The 21,642-nt window shown below is 41.1% G+C and overlaps 2 protein-coding genes across 2 annotated transcripts; both read left to right on the forward strand.

Moving 5' to 3' along the window:
• The first annotated feature begins 359 nt into the window (after window positions 1–359).
• LOC140541639 (chemerin-like receptor 1) lies at window positions 360–6,698 on the forward strand. Its single transcript, XM_072664346.1, has 2 exons — window positions 360–401; window positions 4,685–6,698. Exon 2 carries the CDS (start codon window positions 4,695–4,697, stop codon window positions 5,691–5,693), a length of 999 nt encoding a protein of 332 aa, XP_072520447.1. The 5' UTR covers window positions 360–401; window positions 4,685–4,694; the 3' UTR covers window positions 5,694–6,698.
• Window positions 6,699–12,469: 5,771 nt separating this feature from the next.
• Window positions 12,470–13,541, forward strand: LOC140541878 (chemerin-like receptor 1). The gene has a single exon (XM_072664677.1). The coding sequence runs from the start codon at window positions 12,473–12,475 to the stop codon at window positions 13,517–13,519; it is 1,047 nt and encodes a 348-aa protein (XP_072520778.1). The 5' UTR covers window positions 12,470–12,472; the 3' UTR covers window positions 13,520–13,541.
• The last annotated feature ends 8,101 nt before the right edge of the window (window positions 13,542–21,642 follow it).

Here is a 21,642-nt window from a genome sequence, read left to right on the forward strand (position 1 = left end):
GTAAATGGGCATGCGCTTTAACCCACACAAATAAAACAAATAATCCACATGGGAAAGAAATGACCCAAGATAAAGGGAGTCCCACTTTCACTCTCATGCATGCAAGTAAATATGGCCTAATTACTAAAATAATATTCAAATAAAGTGCTGACTTGGGCACAATGGATCTGTGCAAACGCAGCCAGAAAAAGCATTTCCTTGAGTTGGGTAATGTACTCTGGGGGAAAAAAATCATTTGAAAATATGTCTATATAGCTTCAGGGGGATAAAGGGGGTGGAACCTTAAGTGCACTTCCCCTCGACCTCCCTTTGGCATATCAGTGACTGCACTGTAGACTCTTTAACAGTTCAGCTCCTTTAAGGGACACGACAGGCTGTTTTCCCATTTTTTGCTGCCTGAGGTAAGACTAACTCTGAGCTTGGGTTGGCTATATGCACTGGGGACAAAGTGTGCTGTGTGTGTGTGGTCTTTGTTTTTTTTTCCTGGGCAGGGTTCGCAGGGCAGAAGGCAACATGACTATAAAATAGCAATTACTTTATTCTTTTTTTTAATGACCCTTGATATAAACCTACGTAAATCCACGGTGTTTGTTGAAGCAGCCAATGACAACAGGCTCCTGCTGAAATAATAAGCTTATGGAGGTTTATGTCAGCTGCCATGAAAGGCTTCTGCAGGTGTCATGCAGCCTATGGAACCCTGCCCTTCGATGTGATGTTTGATATGTACTTGCAGTACAGGTAGACGGTCTCTGCCCTCTGTGTGGGCCGCTTCATAGCTGATGAGGCTTTAGTAAATGCTTGTCTGTAAAATAATATGTAGAACTAGAATAAAGACAAATGAACATAAATGCAGTGGTAAAAAAATTAACCAATGGGGTTGAACGACTTATAACCAAAAAAAGAAGCTGCCTTCAGTGCCTTTCAGTGAGCAATCATAAGCTGAACACGCTTTGAGGAGGCTGCTTTACTGACATTTCTGTCAGCCAAAGGACCTCTGCATTGGCCGGTTTTGTCCCAGTAATTGGGGGGGCAGATTTATCCCAAACAGACTTCAGAAAGTAGGCAATTTGTAGCTGTAAATTACTGTCCCAGCGATGAGAGACTCTTTTTAGTGTTTAATGTTTTTGGGACATCTTATCTCCCTCTGAATCAAGCAAGTACAAAAAAAACAACCAAAAAACTGTATAAATTTAATCTTTTTTTTTTTTTTTTTTTTTTTTTTTTTTTACAAATAAGCACTTTTTGCCCAGATGGGCAGCTCTGTCATTTGCTTAGACATTTGCACTGTAGTGTATATTCATATATGTTGCTCCCACAACAACTTAGTTTTGTACAAGGGTTTGGGTCCCCATTATTTAACAAACACCACCCAGATAGCAAACTACTCCGATTCACTCATCTGGGATTTCTTATAGCAGCAACTGCGGCAGCGGAAGACCAACGCACCCCCCACCCAACATTATCTTGATGTAGAAGCCATTCTCTTTTTAGATTAAGCCTTTTCATAGATGATTGGATATTTGCGTATCAATGCAAATTGTTGCTTCTCTACATCTTCTGAAGCACACCCCAAGCATTTTACTTTGTGATGCGGTCACTGACACCATGAAAAACCCAACAAGCAGAACTGCAGAGTGGAATGGTGCAACACCCTCTTGACTCAGCTAAACTTTCAGTGGGGGGTGTTCTTTCCGAAAGTGTTCTTGACCTCCCACAATTCCCATGAACTGCCATTTTAGAGGCTATTCTATTTATTTATTTATTTATTTATCTATTGTTTAACAAATACTGCCCAGATAGTCACCCAGCCAACAGGCTCACATGGGTGAAACGTTGACTAGATGGGCTGCAGGTGGGCATGGGCTCTTAGTTTGTAAAGTGGGTTTTTGTTTTTAACTGGGTCCCAGTTGGGCTTCCCAAATGATCCACATCATCACAGCCCAGCCTAATCGTCCCATCTAGGCCCCCTGTGAAGTACAACCCAGATAGGGCCCATATTTAATCCCTCAAAGTCAAGACAGCTGTTCTGACGCAGGTAGAGGGGACCTCAGCGGGCAATCTTCCAGCAGGTCTGGCTGAATGACCATTTACTCTGAGAAGGTAAAGAGACAGAGTTAGTTCTGAGAGGATTTTATAGAGAATGTTGAGCAGTATCAGAGTGTTGGCAGGTCTGACCAGAACAGCCTAATTAAAAGGAGAGCCAGAAGGTAACAGACACGGGAGCATCCTGAAACGCTAGCATCCATCTGCTCCACCGTACACATACCTGAATGATCATGGGCAAGCAGCGAGATGACAGCTCCAGCATCTTAGTGTACTACAATTCCCTGTGTCCATGAACCCCTGGACCTGCAACCTTTATCTAAGGGGAAATATTAATTACCAAAAGCTAAACTAAACAGATGAGTGTTCAGCCTAGATTTATAGATTGCGACTGTGAACATTATCTGGAAGGTTATTCCAGAGTTTGGGGGCTTTATAAGAAAAGGCACTTCCCCCTGCTGAGGTTTTCTGAATTTTGGGATTGAGTAAGAAGTCAGCACCCTGAGATCCAAGTAATCTTGATGGTTCATAATATAAATTAAGATCCCGCAGACCATGTAGGGCTTTATATGTCAATAGAAGAATTTTGTATTCAATACAGAATTTAACTGGTAGCCAGTGCAGTGCTGATAGAACTGGACTGATATGGTCAAATTTTCTAGTTTTAGTAAGGACCCTGGCTGCAGCATTTTGAAGTTTGAAGTTTATTGAGGTTCCTGCTGGAACAACCTGACAAAAGTGCATTACAGTAATCTAGCCTTGAGGTAATAAAAGCGTTTCTTAGTTTGGCAATGTTCCTAAGCTGCATAAAGGCTGTCCTACTAATATTGGCTATATGTTGCTCAAATGATCAATCTGAATCAATTATTTTTCAATTTTTAGCTGCTAGACCAGCAATAATGGAGGCATCAGCCAAGTCTAACATTAAGTCTAAGTTTATTTCTAGTGTTTTTTGGACCTAAAAGGAAAACCTCGGTTTTGTCACTGTTAAGAAAAAGGAAGTTCTTTTACATCCAGAGTTTTATGTCCTTTACAGTCCTCCATTTTCTTTCATCTAAATTTATCGTCAGGTTTGGCTGATATATAGAGCTGTGTGTCATCTGCATAACAGTGGAAATTAACGTCATGTCTGCTTATAACTGAGCCCAGTGGTAACAACATTGAAGCTGGTGGGCAACCATATTTCTGGCCAACATGGAACCCATGGATAAAACTTTCTGGTTCCTAGTTGGGCTACCCATGCAGGCCCCACATGGACAGGTTAGCTGGGTCATGTTTTATAAGTTAGTACAAGGTTTTAAAGAACCAGAGATTTTCTTCTTGGAAAATCTTGGAAATTTGATTGAGCTGACCAATCTGAATTACAACAGGAAACCTGCATCATGCATCATTAGTTTCTAATCAGTCTAATCAGTAGTTTGCACAGTCTGCAGCTACTGTACTGAGGCATAACGCATAATGCCTGTACAATGGCCGCATAATGATACACGTTTGCCAAACAAGAGGCATTTCTTAGACACATGCTAATTAGCAGCCACAATTGAGTTAAGGAACAGAGAACACTGATGGCGTGACAAGGGGAAAGGGAGGAGAGCCTGTTTGACAGCTTGTTAAAAAAATAAATGAACTTTATCACATTTCCTCACACTGCTGTTTCTTTTCTCCAACATGTAAAGAGATTAGGTTTCACTACTGCAACCACGTCTTCAAAGAAGAGGCCAGACAGTTTTTTGACATTATTATATAACTAAATGGTAAATAAATAAACTGGCCAGTCATGAAATGCTTAAACAGACAGAACTGTTCACAGGGGTTGTTGAATGGAGCCGGATATCTGAAGAGTGTTATGCTTCTACAAGCTCCCACATAGAAAATTATTACATAAGATGTTTATGAACATCTTACGAGCATCATCATATGAGCCTGAAATCCTTTCAAAGGCAAAATGGTCTCCAAAGAAAGCTTGTTTTTCAGATTTGCTTCTATTTGACCATCTTCAACAGCACATATACAACCCTGTAGGTTTCTCTAACAATAAACCATCTCAAGCCAAACTAAATGACCTTTTATTAAAAATGAGTGGAATTCATCTTTGAAGGTCATGCTACTTTTGGACTCTGCTTACTTTCAGTTTCAGAACAGCTCACCATCAACACGCCGCCCCCCTTGCAACATTACACCGTTATATAATGCACACCATTGCCACTCAGTGGCCGAATGAACGTCCTCTTGAACTACACACTGCACAGCCAGGTCTTTCTGCTGTTCGTCTAAAGACCTACGTCTGCAGGACAAACATATACAATCTCCACTCATTTGCATTCATTTCTGAATATCCAGGGTACTGAAAGCAAAGGTCCACATGCTTTTGCCACTTCCACACATGGAATTTTGGATAATTTTCCTCAATAAATAAATAAATGTCCAATATTTTTGTCCCATTTGTTTGATTTGGTTTAATCTATCTTTATAACTTCTGGAAATCTGAGGTCAAATTTATGCAGAAAAATTCTGAAAGGTTCACAGACTCTCAAGCATCACTGTAGTTGTACATCTGGGCCTAAAGCCCAAGTCATCGGTATGACTGTATTCTGCTGTCAATGATTGATTTGATTTATTCATCTCACTCTCCTTTTTTCAGAATTTCCAAGATGTTCACCACGACCGAGCCCAATTATGATGATTACTCTGTGCCTTTTCTGGAGACCATAAAAAAGAATGAGCACCTAACCCACATCAGGAACCTGTACATAGTCATGTACTTCTTCATCTGTGTCATTAGCCCAGTCCTTAACACTTACGTGATCATCGCGAGTTACCGTGCATACCGCAGGTCTTTAAGCAACGCAGAAGGCACTGTCTGGCTGCAGCACACCGGTGCATGGGTCCTGTCGCTAGCCGTGACCCATCTAGTCTTCTCCGGCTTCCTGGTGCTGCAGCTCCTCTACGCCTGGTGGCACTTCAACTGGCACTACAGCGCAATTCTATGTAAGCTTTCATCCTACGTTTTCTACTTCAGCATGTTCTCTACAGCTGCCTTGCTCAGCCTGTGGAGTGTCAACAGCTGTGTCCTTAACAGCAAGTGCTTCAATGCCCTTCAATGCCCTAAACTGGGCATGTCCATGGTTACCGCTATGGTTCTGAGCTCCTGGACATTTGGGGCAGTCTTCGGCAGCCCCTCTCTGCTCTCCCGGGAGCTTCGATACACAGAGCTAGGGATGGAGTGCATTGATGACTACGATTTGGACACCCAGAAAACGACAGAATACGGTTCGAGCAAACTAAATGCTGTCGTTCTCTGTAGGTTCCTGCTGGGGATTTTGGTTCCCATGCTTGTGATGCTCACCAGTGCATGTATTGCACGGCGGCAGGGAGGCAATGAGAAGGTGATCTGTAAGAGGATCGCATGCATAACAAAGGTAGCTTATTTCATCTGCTGGACACCGCTTCTTTTGATGGGGCTCGTTCAGGTCAAAGCAGGATATTTTGACTCTTTCAAATATGGGCTACCGTCGGCCACCGTGCTGGCCGCAGCTCACTGTTTCATCAACCCAGTTGTCTATCTGTTGGTGGGACGCAAAATTAACATGGAGTGGATGCTGCAGGTCCCAGGTCAAAAAAGGCCCCAGAGAGATGACACAGAACTGTGAACACAAAAGGATGCGGTAATATTGAGAGCAACTCCACTGGACCAATGGATCTCTGCCAATCACAGTAACCACAGCTGGGACGAAGCTCTGGATCTCTGCCCAAGGGAAATGGGGAAATCACGGATGGTCGTACTATCTGAGGAAGTTTGTAGAGGTTTCTAGGGATTACATTCCTTACTCAAAATCACAAGTTCAAGAACCAAAGACTATCAGAACTGAACATAAACAAAACTAAGTAAGCTAAAACATTCATTTATTTCTATACACAGTCGGAGAGGTGCCTTTCTAATAGTTGGCTAGTACAGATTCTCTTTAAATGACCGAAGAATGTCCTGCTGGTGGGCCAAAAGTGTTATTACATATATAATTCTATTACCGAAGAATAGCCCCACCAGTCCCTGTGGTTACTGAGTAATACACATTGGTGTGTAATAAGCCATTCTTCGTTAAGGTGTTATTCACAACTGTCATTAACTAAATAATAATAATAATATTACCAAAAAGTTACCAAAAAACATACTAGCCAAACTATTTGGAAACAAACATTTATTAAACTATTATTATATCATTTCTCTAACATTGCTGTGCAATTATACATAAAATGGTCTTAAAATGACAATAAAATGTGTTTACTGCAATTTGACAATATACTGTTTAAAAATGTATAGTTACTGTGACGGGCCTAGCTGGACTTACCAATAGAAATGATGGGAACATTTGCATAATCATAAACAAGGACTACCCTGCTTTTCCCTGAAGACTGACCTGCAAAAAAATACCACTGCAATGAACCCGACTGTATATTTCCCACTATATTGGTGCTGTTTTTAAACATGTTTGGTCACACAGGCAGGTCAACTGATCAACATCAACAGCCCACTCAGTTGATTAACTGACAGTATTTTCCAAAGGTAATTGTTTTCTGTTTGCACTGTCATTTGAAGCGTGGAAATCTCTGAAATGAATATACTGCTTGTGCTGTTTATTCAAGGATTGCAGAAACATATAACACTGTATATATATATATATATATATATATATATATATATATATATATATATATATATATATATATATATATATATATATATCTGTCAATTCTTATAACAAAATAATGAGCAAATCAATAAATGAATTACATAAAATGATCAAATTAATACTATCAAATTAATAATATAATGATCAAATTAATAATGAATTCTTTTTCCCTCCATGTTTTCCTGAACAACTGTAATGTTTATGCAACTTATTTAGTTTATTTGTTTCTTGGGAGGTTTTTTTTTTGTCATTTTTGAACTGTCATTTTAAGAACTGACTCTCTGAAATTAATATACTTGAATTTTTATAAAATTCAGTGTTGAGTATTTCAGAATGACTCTGAATGAGCCAATGACATTTCAAAAAACAGATACAGAATTAGGAGGGTTGCTAAGGTATGCTATATATAGTGTATTCATGCTTCTGCAGGCGCAGTACAACATGCAATGTATCAACACGTATTCTCAGCTGGCTGCACATGGTTTTTATGCCTTACACTGTGAACCTTATATTAATGTACCGCTTCAATTTATCTCAAATTAAAGGACAAGGATATACAACACATATCCCTAAAGCTCTTATTAGTATCTCCTCAGTTACCCCCAAGGTATTACAGGCTGTAAAACCCATTGCTACGCTTCACAGTTGTGTATTAATGAAGGTTAAAAAGCTACTTACATTTGCCTGGCTGTCTCTGAATGATTCAGAGTCAGCAATCAGAGTCCTTGGGTTCAACATCTGCATCAACAATGTAAAGTTATGTAAAGACTGTATGTAAAAAGAAGCTTTTGCAGGTATGAATAAAGTATATTTCTATAACCATGCATATTCTTTCACCAGATTTGCTAAACAACAAATGCCTCAGAGATGGTCCACAAAAATCCATTTTTTTCTTTTTTTGCAAAGCGTAAGAAGTCATTTCAAGCTCTAGGAACCACTTTCTACAGCAAAACCTTGGAGTATGATGGAATACTATCTAAAAAAATGCAGTAAAGAACTGCCGTTATCCTGCTGTCGTAATGTAATTTTGTGATTACACAACTACAGTATTCCCTCCATACCATCTGAAAACACTAGCTTCCCTTTTATATTGTGTGAATGCTTCATGAACAAACAAACAGACTAATAGAAATGATCCAAAATTATGTTCATAAAAAAATGAAAACACCATAAGCAGCACAGAACACCAAGCAGAATTCTGCTTTATCCTCTAAACCTGTGTGATTTGAGCCTTGGTTAGTTGGAACACGGACTGTGCTGTAGTGTTTTAGCTTGCTAGCTATTCACCTTTCTGTCCTTTCAACAGCAGTAGCTCGATCTGAGTGGTGTGAGGTTTAGAAGTCAGGGCACAAGGCAGGTGTATCCACGGGTTCCTCTGTGATCCACACAATATCTAGAAGGAAAAAAACATTAAACCGTAATTTCAGTATTAAACTATGTTTTTGTTAACATACACCTGCTAAGTTTTGTTCACTGAAGGGTTCTCAACTCCCACGTGTCTTCACTTTGGGCAACGACACTAATGAGTGCAGTTCTAATGGTGGCTGATTTGGGACACCGCCTCGCTAAACTAAAGCATCAGACAGGAAAAGGTCTGCACGGCCTTGGCCTGCTTGTTTGGTGTGCTTGTTTGGTGTGGCCTGCTTGCTTGGCCTGCTTGTTTGGTGTGCACCCGAGTGCTTTGGCTTTGGCCAGTGCTCACACTTACTGTAACGAACCGCACTCAGGGCGTTTTAACACTTGTCCCAGGCTCGAAAAACTAGCTATCATACTTGATCAGGCGGTACCAGATCTGAGGGGAAAAAAAAAGCAAAAATATGCTGGTGTGAAAACACCCAAATAGATCAATCGCACCAGAGTTTGTTTTCATTTTAACTAAAAACAACAAGCAGAACCCCCCTTAATTAATGTACACAACAGTTCCGAAAATGGGTTCCTTCTATTATAAATTAGAGGTGATGTGTTATAAATAACATATATATATGCAGATAATGACTGCCTGTGCTCCAGCAGTGCTCTTCACTTGGTTGCGTTTGAACATATCAACACACACGAACATATCAAAGCCTAGATAGCCAGCTACGAGTCCAACTTGCTTGTCTGTTACTCCTAACACCAGTCGCTCAACTTCGCGCTCTCAGACACGAGTTTTTAGCGGCAACATGTGTGTCTGTAGTTGTGTCTGATAATCGGTGGAGCTGTAGTTGAGCTAGCTAAGCAAAGGCAGTCTCTCGATCTTTGGCCTCACCTCTTTTTATCGGATTTCCAGACTTTACTCCAATCTAAAGAATCAGAGTATGCTGTTTACATGACCACTGATGTCCAATGACGATCGATTGATTGATTGGATTATTAACTACATGAAAATGCACTCCAGAACCAGACTTTACTATTTGCTTGACTAGGTCCTGGGTGAAAATGTTGAAGTAAGTAAAAGAAGTAAAAGCATGGCCTGTACTTACCGCTTCTGACAACTCTTCATGAGAACTCTTATTTGTGCAGGTGTCACTGCACAGTAGAAAAGTGCACCACCACTCCACAGTCTTCATTGTCATCATTGTGTCAGTGAGCACCAGCAGCGGGTGTGCTTTCTTTTTTTTTTTTTTTTTGCAGCTGTGGTTTCGGGGGGCCCACTGAAGGAAGGGGGACTGAGTTTCAAGCAGCTTCTTTTAGTGAACAACTGCCAAATGAATCAATTGTTTAGCCAAAATAAATTGGAAATCAATTGTTTAGCCAAAAGAAACAAACTTAATATTACAACATTAAACTAAACCATATGTAGCGGACAGAGAGCAAAACTAACAAGGTTTTTGTATTCCAGCGACGATATCTAAGATACAGTGGGGAGAACAAGTATTTGATACACTGCTGATTTTTCAGGTTTTCCCACTTGCAAAGCATGTAGAAGACTGTAATTTTCATCATAGGTACTCTTCAACTGTGAGTGATGGAATCTAAAACAAAAATCCAGAAAAATACATTGTATGATTTTTAAATAATTAATTTCCATTTTATTGTGGGAAATAAGTATTTGATCATCTATCAACCAGTAAGAATTTTGGCTCTCACAGACATGTTACTTCTTCTTTAAGAAGCCCTCCTGTTCTCCACTCATTACCTGTATTAACTGCACCTGTTTGAACTCGTTACCTGTATAAAAGACACCTGTCCACACACTCAATCAGTCAGACTCCAGCATCTCCACAATGCCCAAGACCAGAGAGCTTTGTAAGGACATCAGGGATAAAATTGTAGACCTGCACAAGGCTGGGATGGGCTACAGGACAATAGGCAAGCAGCTTGGTGAGAAGGCAACAACTGTTGGTGCAATTATTAGAAAATGGAAGAAATGCAAAATAACGGATAATCTCCCTCGGTCTGGGGCGCCATGCAAGATCTCACCTCGTGGAGCATCAATGATCTTGAGGAAGGTGAGGAATGAGCCCAGAATTACACGGCAGGACCTGGTCAATGACCTGAATAGAGCTGGGACCACAGTCTCAAAGAAAACAATCAGTTACACTCTACGCCGTCAAGGATTAAAATCCTGCAGTGCACTCAAGGTGCCCTTCCTCAAGCCAACGCATGTCAAAGCCCGTCTGAAGTTTGCAAATGACCATCTGAATGATCCAGAGGAGGAATGGGAGAAGGTCATGTGGTCTGATGAGACAAAAATAGAACTTTTTGGTTTAAACTCCACTCGTCATGTTTGGAGGAAGAAGAATGATGAGTACAACCCCAAGAACACCATCCCAACCGTGAAGCATGGCGGTGGAAACATCATTCTTTGGGGATGCTTTTCTGCAAAGGGGACAGGACGACTGCACCGCATTGTGGGAAGGATGGATGGGGCCATGTATCGTGAGATTTTGGCCAACAACCTCCTTCCCTCAGTAAGAGCACTGAAGATGGGTCGTGGCTGGGTCTTCCAGCATGATAACGACCCAAAACACACAGCCAGGGCAACTAAAGAGTGCCTCCGTAGGAAACATCTTAAGGTCCTGGAGTGGCCTAGCCAGTCTCCAGACCTGAATCCAATAGAAAATCTTTGGAGGGAGCTTAAAGTCCATGTGGCCCAGCGACAGCCACGAAACCTGAAGGCTCTGGAGGAGATCTGTATGGAGGAGTGGGCCAAAATCCCTGCTGCAGTGTGTGCAAACCTTGTCAAGAACTACAGGAAACGTCTCATCTCTGTAATTGCAAACAAAGGTTTCTGTACCAAATATTAAGTTTCTTTTTCTGGTGTATCAAATACTTATTTCCCACAATAAAATGGAAATTAATTATTTAAAAATCATACAATGTATTTTTCTGGATTTTTGTTTTAGATTCCATCACTCACAGTTGAAGAGTACCTATGATAAAAATTACAGTCTTCTACATGCTTTGCAAGTGGGAAAACCTGAAAAATCAGCAGTGTATCAAATACTTGTTCTCCCCACTGTAAGATAAGGAAGACAAAGAAAACGCTGTCTAATCTACAGCACAGTATATGATTCATATAGTGTAGCACTGACAAGCTGATGGAAAAAGGTGTTGGGACTTTTTCAGTGTGTTTCAAATTGAATATGACACCCGGAGAGGTATAGTGCAGATGTATGTAATGTTGGCCAGGCTAAAATTGTCAAAGACGGACAAAGAAAGGTAAACCCACTGTAGGAAACTGAGGATCTGAGTAGTGGTGTTCTGAAATAACCTTGACTACATGTCTATGACAAGCCTTTGCAATGCTCCACCACCCCGTCACCTCACTTTTAACTCGTCCGTCTCTCTCTTTTCTGGCTCCACTCATCAGAGAGCGGGGCTGGCTCCCTATTTCTAGGGAGCAGAAGCCTCCCGACCTCCAGCCCAATGTCTCCTCCAAAGTCATCATATGCAAAATTACACAAGTCTTTTGCTTAGTATCAGATGGACTGGTGGCATCTGCTACAAACACTAAACCTAGCAGCTAATGTTGCAGGCCACCTCCTGCATCTTCATACACACTCAGTTAGAAAGGTGAAGGCCAACTTTATATGAATTTTAGGAATCATGTTAAGATAACAGGGATGTCCACTGCTGCTTGTTGGTCACTAAGGCCAGAAAAGGAAAGTAAAACTGGAGGCATGCTGTTAACGGAAAAAACAAAAACACTGGACGTGCTATTTTGTGGGCGTGAGAGGTTCTGTGGTCAGACATGCGCTGTGTTATACAAAAGCGGGCGTCTGACTCCCTTTATAAATGCTTTGGGTAGAACAGCTGTTAAGGGCCTCTGGTTACTGGCATACCAAAGACGTTAATTCCAGGTTAAGGTGAGTGCATGGTATGTTTTGCTGCATTTTTTTTATTTTTTATTTTTAGGAATTTAGTAGGAATATGCGATTTGTTCTTAGTATTGGTTTTATTTATTTGTGTTAAGGAATTTGGCAGAAATGTTTTTTTTTTTTATTTTATTTCTGCAGACCATAAAAAGTATTTCTTGGCCACTGAAATCATCAATTTCGTCAACATGCTTAATGTTTCTTATTTGTAAGACTATTGTTAGAATACTACAAGATCATTTCATTAAGTCTAGACAATGTTTACTTGTTTAAATAAACAGACTTCCTTAAAACATTTTAACATTTTTTAATAGGTGCAACTTTATAGTATACTTACAACAGTCTAGCAGAGCTAAACCTAACCTCATATGTAATGTGACCATAAAGATAAAGAGCATTCTGGTCTTCACAGGAAACGCAGATCAACTTGGCCATTTCACAATGGAGTCGGATTTCAGTTTTGATTATGATGCATCAGACTACAGCAATTACACAGCAGACAACCAAAGCTTCCTTGAGGAGGTACACGCAACCACAACGCACCCCATATGTTCTGGAGAGGTGCCGTGCATGCTGCTGCTGGCCGCTAATGTGCTCATCTTCGTGCTGGGTGTCGCGGGAAATGGCGTGGTCATTTGGATCGCTGGCTTTAAGATGAAAAAGTCGGTCAACATGACCTGGTACCTGAGCCTGGCCCTGTCCGACTTGATCTTCTGTGCCATATTACCGTTCAACACCGTTTACATGGCCACCTCCGACTGGACCTTCGGACTCTTCATGTGCAAGTTCACGTCCTTCGTCATGTTGCTCAACATGCTCAGCAGCATCTTCCTACTTGTGGTCATCAGTGTGGACCGCTGTGTGTCGGTCATGTTTCCTGTGTGGTCCCAAAACCAGCGCACCATCAGCAAGGCCTCTGTGACAGTCATCCTGGTGTGGATCGTTGCCGCCGCCCTGAGCGTTCCGTCTGTCATCTTTCGCGACGTCCAGAAGCACTTCGGCATGAACCGGTGCCTCAACAACTACACCACGAGCGAGTACAGCCACAGAACCATAGCCATGACTCGGTTTGTGCTGGGCTTCGTCATCCCATTCCTGATCATCATCCTCTGCTACTCCATCATCATCTTCAAGCTGAGAAGCAACCAGATGGCCAAGTCCACCAAGCCGTTCAAGGTCATGACGGCGCTCATCGTGACCTTCTTTCTGTGCTGGTTGCCGTACCACACCTTCGTGCTGGTCGAGTTGAACCAAAGCCTTCCTAATGAAGTCATCCAGCTCGGACTGCGAATCGGCACCCTCACCGCCTCGGCCAACAGCTTCCTCAACCCCATTCTCTATGTCTTCATGGGCAACGACTTCAGGAGTAAATTCAAGAGCTCCATCTTGTCAAAGATCGAGAACGCGATGGGAGAGGAAGGACGCACGCTGAGCCGCTATCTGTCCCGCTCCAGCTCCGTGGACGCCAGAGCTTCCACTCACATCTGACACTTCAGCTTGATGCTACTGTATGCTACTCGTTTATGATCTGTTGACTTTTTTTGTACATACTGTCGCTGCTCTGCCATCAATAAATCCTCCTATGTTGTAGCTATGTCGTCAGTGGCCAACGCTCCAGACTGTAGATTTATATAAGCAAAGCCTCTACACATGCGGGAGTGTGTTTAAGGAGGGGAGCACGATCTGATAAAGTGGTGTGAGTGTGTCAAAGTGTGGTTTGTGACTTGCTGTTTAATTCGGGGGAACTAAATTCAGGGAGTAACTGACTGTCAGCTTTTTTTTCTAACCATAGCAAATGTTTCCCCCGATCACAAGCAAAACAAGAAAACCACAGACTCTGCAGTACTGTACTGAAGCAACCGCTGGCTGATGAGTCCCTTTTCATTCGAATGGAGGCTAGAGATTTGGGTAATTTGGTGCAGAGACCTTGCAGCAGCAATGCTATAGATTGCCTTAGTTCTATGAGGGAGATAGACAAGCAGACTATATACTTTATGTTGATGAAGCACCTACAAACTCAACCAACTGACAGATATACATCAGATATACACAGACTTCTGCACCATTTGAGAAACAAAATGGGACCCCTGCTCATTTAATGTTTCCTCTGAAACCAAGGCTTTTGTTGGAGTAACTGTCTCTACTATCCAGGGTAGAAGATTTTCTAATAGATTTTGAAGGAGCACTGCTGTGAGGATTTGATTACATTCAGCAACAAGAGCGTTGCTTGAGGTGAGGATGTTGGATAATCATAATCCCACCTCACTAATCTCTGAAGTATTGGATGGAACACCATGGGGCTTGTCCACAAGGGACACCCCGATAGTCTATTTTCACGCCTCTCGCCTGCGTCGTTTAAACAGCAACGATGCTTGCAAATATATCTATGCCGATGGGCGTGGTGGTCTTTGAAATGAAGTGTGTTCAGGTCAATTTCTGGCGTATTGCTGTCTTGGCAATGGAAAACACACTGACTGAACTGACTGAAAACAGCCTAGGCAGACGTCAACAGTCAGGCGTTTGTTGCTATCTTGGCAGTGAATTGTCAACACAGGCTTGTGCCCAACTATAGTTAGCTGTTACAGGCTGCAAACTAGCTCTTTAACTGGGCTGAGCTGTTTTCCCGTTCAACAAATGACTTTCAGCTCGATACTTTGTTTACCTTTGAGTACAGCTTCTTAGGGTTAGGTTGTAAGGGTTCAGTCCACACCGCTGGTCACCAGCAGGGGGCTGAGGCGGTGTAGTAGGAAAGCAGCTGGGAGAAGCTCTGAAAACTCCATTTCCCAGAAGCCCCAGCACTGATAACAACTTTTGAGACTCACCTGCTGGGCTCTACATAAAAGCTTTCCTAAACAGTGGCTCAGTGCTGCACCTTTGTAGAGGGGCAGACGGTAAACAAGTAGAAAGAGAAAAAGAAAGGAAGAAAGAAAGAGAAAACAAATATTTTGTCACTTTTTTCTTTATGCTTTTTATTTTTCCCCCTTTGCGTTTATCTTTTTTGTTTTTCGAGTCAGTTTTTACCATTGTGGGCGCGTGGGAAGATAAGAGAACTGTGGCCAATATGGAGAGGTGACTCAAGGATGGTGCTTGTCTTCACCTGGTGCCACCGCCACAGAGCCCACTGTGTTCTTAGTCAGGGGGAGAGGCTGAGTCACATGTGTGAGACCCATTCAGCGATTGCAAGTCTCTGGTATGCGTCTAAAAAAACATCCATGATCCATGACACTGAATACAGTGTAGCATTCATTGTGCATCAGTTCAGTTCAGTGACCTGCAGCAGAATGTGGCAGAATGTTCAACCAGACAAAGGATCGAAATAATGACACTTGCTGCTCTGTTGACAACAGTGTCTTTTCTATTGCCCACAGGGGTTACAATGACTGTAAAAGACAGGCTGAGGGGAGTTAACAGCTGTCATTCTTTTATTAGCATAGCTAATGGTATATAGCTCGCTGCTTCACTGATGTCTTTTCACAATGAGTGTGATGAGCTTTCTGTCAATTTGATTAAACTTATGACAGAAAAAGCAACCTACCTGAAATAAGTCACCGGGTGGTATGTCTGATAGCACTGTAGAGCTGCAGAAGGCCCACTGAAAAGGTCTGCCCTGTTTCCTGTAAGTTCAGAAGAGTGTAAATAACAATAAGCATCTGATTACCATCACCGAAAGTGTGAAAAACAAACTTCTATTACCAGAGAATAGCCCCACCAGTTTCTACAGAAGTTCCTGTAGTTACGCCTAAATACGCCTAAAAAGTAAAAGTAAAAAGAAGTTAACCCTTTCACAACTGTTTAAAACACTCCTGAGGAAATTTGAGTTTATGAAGCTCTAAAAGAGTTAAATTACATAACTTAAATGCATATAATTTTGACCAAGGGCGTTGGTGGGATTTTGACATAAAAGCAGTCCACAAGGCCCCCTCTAGAAGCATTTATACTAGACTTCTGACGGGGGTTTTTATGTCACCTAGAGCCTTCATTAATAGATATGGTTGCCATCACACTCATAAAGGACGTTTTTTTTTATGACTTGTGGCCCTGCCTCTCCACCTACCTCCACCTGTTACCGTGACCTATTGCGGCTTATTTTTACCCCTGTCAATACAATCAACCTACAGAAAATGACATCTGGCAGTGGTGGCTCAGCGGTTAGAGCGTCGGGCTATCGATAACAGGCCGCTGTTGGGCGCTTGAGCAAGGCCCTTTACCCTCTCTGCTCCCCGGGTGCTGGAGTTGGCTGCCCACCGCTCTGGGTGTGTGTACTCACTGCCACTAGTGTGTGTGTGTTCGCTACCACAGTGACAAATACCTTTACCTTTTGTTCCTGTGTCTGATAAATACTTCATTTTTTAGGTGAATAAGGGCACATCAAACTATAAAGAAATCTTGCAACATTGGCCTAGGCCTCTAAAAGCTAAGGTAAAATGATTTTCTTGCCAGAGGGCAGAAAAAGGTCAGCACTCTCCTCATCATCAAGGAAGTGACTGTTGTTTTCAACTGGTCATTTATGTTAATAACTGAATGTCCAGAATATTGTTTGCCTCATAGCCTTGCATAACCTTACATTTCTAAACGATGACTACTCCTGTCCAACAGTGGGACTGCCTCAGTGACCGGGACACGCCAAGAACTAAGCTCAAGAACGACTTAATTCCCATTTACATTTCGTTTTTTTAACACAGCCTGCCGAACAGCCCCTAGTTAATTTTTGTACTTAACACATTTGTGCAATTGAGCTAAATGGTTGACAATAACAGACTTTGCACCTGCGAACCTTAATGTGAGGTAAATGTGAGTTTTAAGAGAATTGTTCATTTACAAAATCAATTTTTTAGACCAATTTAAAAAGTGCAGCTAGTTTGGGAGGGCTTCAGGCTTATCTGTGCAGCAGTGTTCTTTGTGAGAGTAGTGTCTTTCTCCTTGCTATCCTGCCATGCACACTGCTCTTGTTAAGGCTTTGCCTGATGGTGAACTCATGCGGAACACTGACAGCACAATGGGGCTCCTCGTAAGATTCCCATACTACTATTTTCCAGCCTGCTAAACTCACACCTTATTGCCATCCTCTTGGCTTCAGTTGCCCTCACTCACAATTAAGTTCACATACTTGTTTAGATATTTAATGTTGTCATTTTAATGATATAAGTAATAAAAGTAAAAAAAAACAACTAAGTTTGAAGTACAGACTTGTGTTTACTACCTCTTATGACTGTGTAGTTTGGCCAAGGGTGCCAAATCCTCTGTATAAGACTCAATATGTCATTGTGTGAGCAACATAAATGAATAAATATACAGTACAATGCAAATGTCTAAGCAAATGACAATGCTGACTATCTGGGCATTAAATAATCTAATAATCAATTCATCAATTGTTATCAATTGTTAATAGTTCTTATCTAAGCTTGTGATGTTTATCTGTCTAAAATCTGCTACTGAGAATAGGCTGAAGAATTGGCCACCTAACTAACTTTTCTGAATGTCTGACCTCTCGACCTATTGCAACAGCCCAGGAGATCGCTCAGGAGAGCGACAACAAGCCTCAACAAAGACTCTGAAAGCTTTAACCCAAAACCTTTTTATAAAAAAACGTTTGTGACCAGTCATGGCCGATTACTGAGAAACAGCTCTCTGCCTCCATCTGGTGGTGGGAGATGGTGTTTTGCCTGTGTCAGACCATGGCTGACCCTTTACTAGTTACTGTGCATAGATTTCTTTGACGTATTTATCAGGTTTCTCCATCTGCATGTACAGCTTTCATTTTGAGAAGTGTAATTTTAGACAAGTTCTCTGATCTCACCAAGTGTGTAATATCTCACCTCCTCCTTTCATCTTCTCTCTTACGGTCCTCCATGCAGGCGTCCAGTGTAGAGTTTTTGATGGATTTCAGACTCTTCCTGGAGTGGAGATGACAGCGAAGCTCATCAAGAACACAGTTCACAGAAATTGATATTTAACATACTGATCAAATACAAAACAAAAGAATGACACTTTACATGTAGTGAATAAAATTACAGCTTACCCTTTTGAATGAATATATTAAATATTCGAATTCCTAATTGCAAAAATGTGAAATATGCAGCTGTGATATAAATTAGATTCAGCAGAAATGATTTATTGGTTAATGTTTATTCAGGTCTGTTTTTAGTTCATTCTTGTCATCGATAGCCTTGTGCTCTAACCACTGAGCCACCACCGCCCCTTAAGGTGCTACAAGGGGCTTTTTGCTCCTATTTTTCTACTGTCTCAAAAATTGTAGGGTCAGCATGGGCTACTTGTGGCTCATTGACAAAAATCTGCTTTTAGACCTGGCTTGCTTTAAATCCTGTCTAAACAATAATTACTGATGTAGGATCTGCTTTCCTGCAGCTAGGTCTTCTGTTCACAGCTGAAACTAAGACTTGGTCCAGTGTTAAGCTGAGCTACACAATGTTGCCACGTGAGCCACCTATCACGCAAGCTGCTGTTGACTCTCACCTTCAACTTCTCTCAAAACTCGACTTCTGAAGCTGCTGTGGATTTGTGTGTTTCAGAGCTCCGCTGCTAAGAGTTTGCGTCTGTGTTTCTGTGTCTTTTTCTGGTCATTATTAGGGCAGTATGAACGTGCAGTGCTGTGTAAATTATTTCTCAGTTGTAGACCAGCTGTACGTTATGATATAGGTTAAGATGACTGACTCTTAAATCAATAGACAAGGATTTACAACACAGACCTGAAGCTGTTGTTATTATTAGTATTAGTACCTCCTCCATAGTCTTCTTCAGTTACTTCCATGGTATTACAGGCTGTAATATTAACCCATTGCTAAGCTTCACAGTAGTGTATTTATGAAGGGTAAAAAGCTACTTACATTAGCCTGGCTGTCTCTGAATGATTTTTCTGATCCACCACTAGAGGCCAGCGATCAGAGTCCTTAGGTTGCATGTTCTGTGACGCACACAGTCCATCCATTGTCTGTATCAATAGTGTAAAGTCAAGTAAAGACAGATTTTGCTTTTGCATGTCTGAATAAAGTTGTTCTAAAGAATAAAGAATGTTCTTTCACCTCAGAGATGATCCACCAGAGGTAGTCCAGTGAAGCCACTATTCCTCCCCTGTTCCTGCTCCTCCATCACACGTTTCCTCACAGCGCTCATCTGTTTCTTCATCTGTCTGGCTTTCTGCCACTTTCTCCCCACGTCATTGGAGCTCAAAAAAACTTCACAACAATAAGAAAAAGATCAGTACTAGATCAGCTCTGGTTGTTATGTGCATGTTAGATCAGGTCAACTGGCTGCATTTTAGAGTTATATGTGGTAAACAGTCTCTAAAATAAAAAAGCCAAAGAGGCAGGACTGATGCAGCTGAATTTCACCCCTGCAGTGGCTCAGCAAGACTGAAGTTCCAGCAGAACAGTTAAGTTAAGGGCTGTTCCCTTTTAAAGTTTTTGGCATGGATGATCGAGCCACAATATGAACATGCATCATCTAGAAGGATATTTAAATCGTTCAGTTTCAGCATTGTTCCAAAAGTGTTTTGTCGCCATCTTGCGGCTGCTGTGTTAAATGCTGCTTACTGATTTCTGGTACCATGGTCTGTTTTCATGCATGTGCAAACTGAGAAGAGCATACATGCACTGAAAAATCTGATTACTAAGCTAAAATCTAGCTTTCTTTATTGGATTTCTTAATCAGATCTAAAACTGCAGAAGGCCGACCATGATTCGACTATTACATGTATGTAAACACACTCTGTGTGACTACTATTTCGTAGACTTTTAGGTTGGTGAATCTGGCCTATATTTACAGTGATGTCTGGTCACTTCTGGGTTAAAATGTCTGTTACTGTGAGTAGTTAAGTAAAAGAAGTAAAAGCATGGCCATTGATTATTTTTTTTCTCTAACGAGTCTTCATGAAGGTCATATTTGTGCAGGTGTCGCTGCACAGTAGAACAGTGCACCAGTGGGTTTTGATTTGCAAACATCTTGGCAAACATACAAGCAGTTCTCTCGGAAAGGTTTCTTGGTCTTTTAAGTGTGTTACAGAATAAAAGCTAACATTTGGCTTCACAGTGAGTTCATGATCTTTGTTGATGGCTTATTGCATCAGCATTCTAGCCCAGGTAGCGCGTGCTTGCATGTTTTGTGGCTGTGGTTTCGAGGAAGGGGGGGGGGGTGGGGCACTGTAAGAGGGGGGCTGTATTTTTATTTTTTTTTGACTGCTGAGTTTCAAAGCAGCTTTGTTTAGTGAATAACTGCCAAAACGACCCTAACTCTGCAGATGTTCTCCATGTCGCACAAACAGTCCAGTCGAACAGCAGCATTGTTTTGCTTCCCCAAATAGAACTGCAAGCCAAAGCAAAGCCCCAGCAAAACCTATGCCCCTCTTTTCCTGTCCATGTGGTCAGAGTCTTCAGCAATGGTTTTTCACACATTTGCTCATGCACTGCACAGTTGCAGCCTTTGTGGTAAGCTTTACCTTTAGCCTATTCCATTAAAGGCCTTAATAACTTTCCATAGTATAACATTAACTTAACCAAATTTCACAAAACTAAACCGAACTTCACACAATGAGACTAAATCGAAAAAAAAGTCTAAACTGAACTTTACAGACTAAACCAAACTCTGCAAAAAGAAACTAAACTGAACTTTACAAAACAGACTAAACCAAACTCTGCAAAAAGAAACTAAACTGAACTTTACAAAACAGACTAAACCAAACTACGCAAAAAGAAACTAAACCGAACTTCACAAAACAGACTAAACTAAACTCCACAAAAAAGAAACTAAACTGAACTTTACAAAACAGACTAAACCAAACTACGCAAAAAGAAACTAAACCGAACTTCACAAAACAGACTAAATCAAACTACGCAAAAAGAAACTAAACCGAACTTCACAAAACAGACTAAACTAAACTCCGCAAAAAAGAAACTAAACCGAACTTTACAAAACAGACTAAACCAATCTCCGCAAAAAGAAACTAAACGGAACTTTACAAAACAGACTAAATCAAACTCTGCAAAAAGAAACTAAACTGAACTTCACAAAACAGATTACACAAAATTTCACAAAACAGACTAAACCAATTTTTTTATAAATAAACTAAATTAAACAACATAAAAAGTAACTAAACCTTACTTCAAAAATATACAAACCAGAGATTCACAAAAACAATCTGAGCATCACAAAAATAGACTAAACCAAGCTTTTTCAAACGAGACTAAACTGATCGTCACAAAATGAGAAACAAAACTACATTACAACAACAGACTAAACCAAATGTAGCAGAAAGAAACCAGACCAAAGTTTTTGAGTAGCAGTGATGAAATGTAAGATAAGGAAGACAAAGAAACTTCTGTGTCATCTGCTGTATGACATTCATAATGCATCATAGTGACAAGCTACACTGACAAGCTCCTAGATCTAAAACGGGTGTTGTGACTTTTTCAGTGTGTTTCAAATTGAATAGGACACTTGGAGAGATGTAGTGGTGATGCATATAGTGTTAGCCAGGCATACATTGTCAAAGACAGGCAAACTGTTAAAAACAGAAAAGGAAAAGGACAGGATTAACAAGAAGAGAGGAAACACTAGCTGAGAGCATGCCGATTTAGATCTGAGTAGTGTTGTTTTGA

This window comes from Salminus brasiliensis, chromosome 20 (assembly GCF_030463535.1).
Source record: "Salminus brasiliensis chromosome 20, fSalBra1.hap2, whole genome shotgun sequence".
Taxonomy (NCBI): Eukaryota; Metazoa; Chordata; class Actinopteri; order Characiformes; family Bryconidae; genus Salminus; species Salminus brasiliensis.

Excerpts from the sequence above, each read along its gene's own strand:
- LOC140541639 (XM_072664346.1), top strand. The coding sequence starts at position 4,695 with ATGTTCACCACGACCGAGCCCAATTATGATGATTACTCTGTGCCTTTT.
- LOC140541878 (XM_072664677.1), top strand. The coding sequence starts at position 12,473 with ATGGAGTCGGATTTCAGTTTTGATTATGATGCATCAGACTACAGCAAT.